Raw genomic sequence first — 6,807 nt, 5'->3', positions numbered from 1 at the left:
TCAGGCAAAAGAAAGGGAACATTTATTGTTGAAGAATATTATTTATGATGATTTGAAATCTCTGAAAATGCTGAAAGTATCTTTAGATACTTCTGAAGGGGAAATATGCAAAGAAATAGTCAATTTTATTGATAATAGACAACAAAGAGTTTTTGTTGTCATAGCCAATATGCAAGATTTAACAGTAGAAATGGTTAACTACTTGCGTTTAATGATTGAACAGAAAGAAAGCAAATCAATATATAGTGACAAAGTTTTTGCCCTTCTACTTAGTTTTCCTCAAGTTCAATTTTTCAATCGTTGTTACCCAACACTTTTTCTTCATGGATGGGATTATTTCTATTTGGATTCACTAACTACTGATATGGGAGTGGAAGGAATTTCTGAATCACTACGAAATGTAGTCAATATTAAACAATGTTTTCGTATTGCTTTAGGAATTCAAGAGGGTAATGATGTGCTAAGTCTTGATTTAGAGCCACTATTAGAAGTTGCTATACCTGTTGTTTCTGCAAGGGTCATTGTTGGTTCTAGTAATGGAGAGTATAATAAGGCCATATCAGTCAGTGCAAGACAAGTACAGATTAAAAAAATATTTTTCAAAGCACAAGAAAAACATGCCTGTACTCCAATTGGAGAGGCATTTTGTACCTTGTTTCGTGAGTATTGGGATAATAAAACTGTCATTAGATTTTTGCAAGATGCTGCTAATTTTACATTTCAGCATCAATCAACTCTCAGTATTACCAGTTATGTGCAAACAAGAATAAAAGCTCTGTTTTTTGAATTTTTAGTCTATATGTTATGGTTGATTAATCAAGATTGCAACTTAGACACTTTAGTGTCACGAATGAATACTGATTCGTATGAGATAGTCCAAAAAGTTTTTTCCAGTGTCATACAGACAATGTTTAAAAGGCTGCACAATTTACAAACATTATCATATGTTTGTCGAAATCTACGTCCACCAGAAGATAAAAAATTTCAATTTCCTTTCTTTAATTTGATTTATCATTATATGGAAGAATTAATTGATGTGTGCTATGGAATAATGAATAAAAAGAAACTTGATCCAAAAACCAGCATTAGTCCAAAAAAGACTAAAGAGTTTCTAGAACAGCAGATGTTAAATGAAATGAAGAACAAATTAAATCAACTGATTGAGGTAATGAAGCGTGAGAGGGCTGGGGAACATGAGACATATTTACAATTTTTTTAATATTAATAGAATTTTGCCTCAACTAATGCAAACAATTTGTGTGGACGAGATCAAGCAATGGCTTCTGTTATTTCATCATTACAAAATGGAGATCTTTGGCAGTGCTATTTCCATGACTTCATAAAGCTTAAGTGTGCTCAGTCTGATGACATACAGACAGTACTTCCAGAGGAAACTGTTATTGCACAGGTTTTGTCCATTTCTTTCAATTTTGAGCGACAAAAAGATAACTATATTTCTCGCTTAGCCTGGCTTCATGTTTGCTCTGAGATTTGTAAAACAGACTTAAATCAAACAATTGATAAACTAAAAAGGTTAAAAACTTTTATAGCACATCATCCCCAGGAGACAATAGCAACTGTTACACAAACTGTGGTCACCGGTTACAAAAATTTGGAGGCTCTTATTATTAAAAGGTGTTATACATCCTTGCATGACAGTGTTGATGATCAAGTTGCTCTGATACAGTGGTACAAGTTATACAAAGATATTGTAAGGATTTAAATATTTAATTAACGATTTAATTTATTTCTTTGTGTAGATTCAAATGGAGAGTCTTTACAATTCTCTTCATGACTTAGAGGATCCACAACTCAGATTTGATTTTTTTAAGGTTTATATTATGTACAGTCTCGTTCATAGTCACAGAGATCCTACATCAGCTGAATGTCTTGAATTATGTGTATTTCTTTACAGTGAAAAAATTAATCCAGTATATTTTACTATAAATTAGTATCTTATAATTATTTTCACTTTAGATATCAAATATTAGTGTAGAGTATGCTTTCTCAGAATGTTTATCAGCTATGAAAGCTTTGAACTGTAGCAAGTCATTCATCAGCTCAGTTGTTGACATGTTACTTAGCTTTATGTTTCATACTATTACACCAGCTGGTCAGTCCTGTTATTGCTGGTTTTTTAGTGCAGCATTACCAGAAAGTAAAGACCAATTGTTGCAGTACATCACTCCTGCTCAATACAAATTTTATCTTCTTTTGATTCTTAAACTAAACCAACTTAATGATGAAGATGAAAATGATGTGCTCAAAATATTCCAATCAGATGTAAATAATAATAATTATTATATTTTTTTAATTTTTGGTTTATATCTAGTTACGTAGAGAGATCATTTTTTTAATTAGAAGTTCAAAAATGAATTTAACAGAATCATTTATTTTTAGTCATGCTGTTGATTCAGAAAAGGTACATCTACAACTTACACTTGTATTAGATCTTTTTGTTTTTAGATGACACTGGCCAATGCATATATGCAAATTGTGTATCATCATCAAGCAATAAATTTTTCAAAGATTAAACTTAAAGTTGCTATTACAAAACTGAAATTGTTGATAGACAAAGTAATCGAGTTTCAGATTTTGATTCCTATAAAATTATGATTCAAACTATTTCTAGAGTCAAAGTTGTGAAGATCAATCAGAAAAAAGTTTGCTACAGTTAGAAACAGAAGCTTTTACACAAATATTCCTTCAAGTGATGGCTTACAATTTGGCTGATGTAGAAGGCTCTCAAATGGTTTGAATTTTACATAAATAAGTTTACCTTCTGATGGTTTATTTAGGTGCCTCGTCTTCCACCTCAAGTTGAAACTTATTTGGAAAGCAATGAAATGAATGGCTCAATATTTTGTATGCTTTTATGGAATAGACTGAAAAGTACTGAGAAGTTGAGAAGAACTTTGATTGCCTATTATGATGATAGATCTAAATTTACTTGTTTAAACAAATGCAAACAGATGGCTAAAGTATGATTTTACTAAAATTTTATTTATTAATTTTTGATAGGACGAGATGCAAGAAAGTGTAGAATTTTCTTTACCTGCATTAATTCAAAAGAAGACTGAAGTTAAAGAGTTGTACAGGAAGACATGTAAAGTATTACTGGATATTCATCAAAGGAAACAGACAAGTGATGGATTAAATAAATTAAAAGAAGAGTGGTTAGTTTAATATTACAATTTTAATCTTTTATGTGTATATCAAAGTGGTGTAGATCTAGAAGTGCAAGTAGAAATCTCAGTTAGTCAGGGTGAATCATTTAGAATTAAAAAAAGAAATGCACTTTGTATGTGTATTTGGCTTTGTTCATTCTATGAATTTTATCTTAAGAAGGTATAGGTCTATATACAATATATTGTTCTCAATAAAATGTATTTAAATTTTATGTAGGTTAAATCAGGACATCTTGCAAGTGCTGTACATTCTGAAATGGAAGACTATTTTTCAGAAGATTGTATTAGGCTAATCATATGTTTTATAAATAGCCAACTTATTACACCACAAAATGAACAGGATTTACCATCAGATCCCAATGCTCCATTGTTTGAAGTTCAAGGACATAGGATAGTACCAATACAGCGTCAAGGACATAGAAGTGACCCAATATACAAATTATTTTTTCCTGATAAACAAGGTTAGAGTAGAAGTTTAGTTATAATTGATTAGAGTAATTTTTAGATGATCAATCAAGACAAATATGTAATGCATTAGCAACTGTAACAGCTGCCATTCTAGCTTGTCCTGATCAATCGAATCATCTTTGGTATCATTTATTCTCTCCTGATAAATTATCAGGCACTCAAGTCACTGGATTCCTAGTAAGGCTCTTCTATGCACCGATATAATTTAGCTAACATTGATTACATGATATTTGCAGTTAAACTCAGCTATTAAAGAAGGAAGGTTGTATGACTGTGGTATAGTATTAGATGAAGAAGGAGAATATGGTAGACCAGAATACTTGCACAGAGCTGAAAAAGGAATGCTAACTTTGCACTCGCTTTATCTTCTTCTTTGGTGTAACTTCGGAACATTTTGTATGAATTTATTGACACAAAGAGATTCTAACATAAAAGGAACTGTAATATCATCGTACCAAGCTGTTCGTCATTATTGCAAGTCTCAATTAAGTTTAATGTGGTTACACATGACTACTAACATGGCACTAACTGATGAGCAATTGTCTTTGCTAATTGTATGCTCCATGAAGAGAATGATTCAAGTATGATTGAGCTTATTGACTCATAAGAAAATTTACCTGTATACAAATAGAATTCATATCAAAGACCAACAGGGCTATTACATGAATTAGAGAAGAGGGATGAGTATGAAAAAATGTGGCATGCTCAAATATTTGCTCCATCACTAAAAGAAGTTGAAAACAATGTAAGTATATTTTTATTGGAAACATTTATTAATAGAATACTCTATAATGATGATATTTTAATAGTTTGCAAGTTATTTATCTAAATTAAAAGCTGATGACCTTATAGCTAAATTAAACTTAAGGTAAAACAAGCTATATCATTTTAATTACAGTTTCGTTTATATCTACAGAGAGCTTAGCTGTAGTTACCCTCATGTGCCCACATTACAGCAGTTCACTCATTTTGTGCAAAGACACTGTGCTTCCTCTGAACAGAGAGGAAAATATGATGTTTTAGTAAAGCTAACAAATTCATATTCTCGTCTTCAGTCTTATAGTGCTTTATTACCATCTCTTATTGAGTTCTATCAGTGGATTGTCACTGACTTGTCTCATGATCTTACTCAAGAGGAAAGCACAAAAATGGGCATATGTAGTGCTGTGAAATATGCTTCAGAAAAATATTCAAAAGATGTGGAAAAGAATTACACTAAATTATTTGAAAGAGTACAAAGTATTTGATTGTTTATTTATACAAGTGATATTTATATTAAATTTTAGATGATTACAATGAATACTTGAAAGTGATTGACTTTTCAATCGGTGCTGGTGCTTGTGCCAATGTACAAAGAAAAAATTCAGTTCCATTAATGAATGATGCAACTGAAGTGTTTAAATTTTTACCAGGAGGGACAAGCGATGAGACAGAGGAACAAAGAGATTTTCTGTTCCTTGTAATTCAAGATATTGTGAGTATACTTAGTTTCTAATCGTTAACCTTTAATTTTATCACTTCTGTATTAATTTTATTAGTTTCAAATGAATTACTAACAATAAGTAATTATGTATTCCAATCCTTTTAAAATTTGCAGATTTAATTTTTTGCAGTTTTGACAGTTAAAAGACAGAATTGCAATGTAATACTATTCTCACTTTTTAGTAGACCTTTAACATGTGCTAGAGTCTAATTGAATGTCAATGCACCATGAGGCCTAATTTATTATTGTTTAATGTACTGGGGTCATAGTATATAATTTTTGTGAATTTAAACTTTTTGTGCTTTCTGCCAGTATAAAAATTTATGCTACTCAGTGACCTAAAGTCTAATTTTGTTTGTCTTAATAGGTTAATTTTCATAACAACTTTTTAAGAGAGATTAATGAACTGATTAAGCATAATGATACTCTCAAAAAGTATTTGTCTACACTTCCAGATGAAGAAAATGCAGAGTTTGCAATGCTTCGTGTGCATCCATTAGCTGTGAATGAATATTCATGTATATTAGGCCACAATGTATCAAACAGAAGGTACCAATGAACATTAGTGATTAAATTGATTACTGCAATTGCACACTCAATTCAGGTCACTGTTAGAGCTAGTACATAAACATCAAACTGAAACTGGATATGATTTAGATAAAATACAAGAAGAAATTGTTGTACATTTCATTGCTGGAAAACTTCCAATTGATGATTGCCAAACTAAGCTCAAGTTGCAATTTCACTACAAAGTAATGCACACTGAACAAAGCAAAATGCAACATCCAACTGAGTATGTTTTAAAATAATGTTAATATTTTGTTATTAAAATTTTATTCAAATAGACTAATGCTCACACTTGACCAGCTAAATGATGAAGATATGAAAGTATAAAATGCAATCATTTTTATGCTTTAAATTTATAATTGTGACTTAGAAATCAATACCTCAAGATGAAGGCTTTTTGACAGCTCTGAAGAATGAGTTGTACACTCTTGATTATGATAAACTTGTAGAAGTGGCTCATTGTTTAAAAACTATTGCTGAACACATCATTAAAGTATGGTTTTTTTTACAATAAATTACTTTATTAATTATCAACAGAAAATTGAAGAGGGTCAAATTCTTAAAAATGACATTATTGATCAAAATGTGGGAGATGTTTTACCAAAAATAGTTTATGATCAAGAGGATCAGCATGATTTATTGAAGGTTTTTGATGACCTTGGAATGAACAAGTAAGTATATCATTAAATGAATGACATTCATCCCAGTTTATAGACTTCAAAATATTCATCGTGTACGTATTGTAGCCATACCTATGAAGCATTTATTGACAACATTGCAAGTTATTGTAGAGTGGATTAAAGATGGAATATATGATTTCCATACTTTACCAAAAGCAATGAAAGTACCATTGAAAAAAGAAGATGAAGAAAAAATATTTGCTATTCAGAAAGATTTCAAACAAAGTATAAAAATTTAAAAAAACAAGATGAAGTAGGATTCCGAACGACCAACGAAAATACGAAATGAAAATCCTACTCTCGTGACGCAAATTCTACTCTAAATTGTACTTTCAACGTTATTATGTAAGAATTACGGATCACCTTGCAATGTAGAGTAGAATTTGCGTCACGAGAGTAGGATTTTCATTTCGTATTTTCG

General features: G+C 30.7%; 1 protein-coding gene across 1 annotated transcript in view; it reads left to right on the top strand.

Annotated features, from left to right (window-relative positions):
* Positions 1–6: 6 nt before the first annotated feature.
* Positions 7–6,807, top strand: part of LOC109586902 (uncharacterized) — an 8,854-nt gene continuing 2,053 nt past the window's right edge. The window contains exons 1-23 of the mRNA XM_020003133.1: positions 7–1,165; positions 1,229–1,711; positions 1,761–1,931; positions 1,978–2,283; positions 2,333–2,422; positions 2,467–2,577; positions 2,633–2,752; positions 2,799–2,981; positions 3,022–3,176; positions 3,222–3,348; positions 3,406–3,649; positions 3,694–3,833; positions 3,893–4,237; positions 4,288–4,401; positions 4,466–4,524; positions 4,573–4,895; positions 4,943–5,130; positions 5,507–5,688; positions 5,744–5,932; positions 5,985–6,027; positions 6,077–6,199; positions 6,244–6,377; positions 6,421–6,611. Coding sequence (XP_019858692.1) covers positions 68–1,165; positions 1,229–1,711; positions 1,761–1,931; positions 1,978–2,283; positions 2,333–2,422; positions 2,467–2,577; positions 2,633–2,752; positions 2,799–2,981; positions 3,022–3,176; positions 3,222–3,348; positions 3,406–3,649; positions 3,694–3,833; positions 3,893–4,237; positions 4,288–4,401; positions 4,466–4,524; positions 4,573–4,895; positions 4,943–5,130; positions 5,507–5,688; positions 5,744–5,932; positions 5,985–6,027; positions 6,077–6,199; positions 6,244–6,377; positions 6,421–6,611 — 5,119 coding nt within the window. The 5' untranslated portion in view covers positions 7–67. The remainder of the gene's footprint in view (positions 1,166–1,228; positions 1,712–1,760; positions 1,932–1,977; positions 2,284–2,332; positions 2,423–2,466; positions 2,578–2,632; positions 2,753–2,798; positions 2,982–3,021; positions 3,177–3,221; positions 3,349–3,405; positions 3,650–3,693; positions 3,834–3,892; positions 4,238–4,287; positions 4,402–4,465; positions 4,525–4,572; positions 4,896–4,942; positions 5,131–5,506; positions 5,689–5,743; positions 5,933–5,984; positions 6,028–6,076; positions 6,200–6,243; positions 6,378–6,420; positions 6,612–6,807) is intronic.

Source organism: Amphimedon queenslandica, unplaced genomic scaffold, assembly GCF_000090795.2.
Source record: "Amphimedon queenslandica unplaced genomic scaffold, v1.1 AMPQUscaffold_12750, whole genome shotgun sequence".
In the NCBI taxonomy this organism is placed as follows: domain Eukaryota; kingdom Metazoa; phylum Porifera; class Demospongiae; order Haplosclerida; family Niphatidae; genus Amphimedon; species Amphimedon queenslandica.
This window is presented reverse-complemented; position numbering and strand designations above follow the sequence as displayed.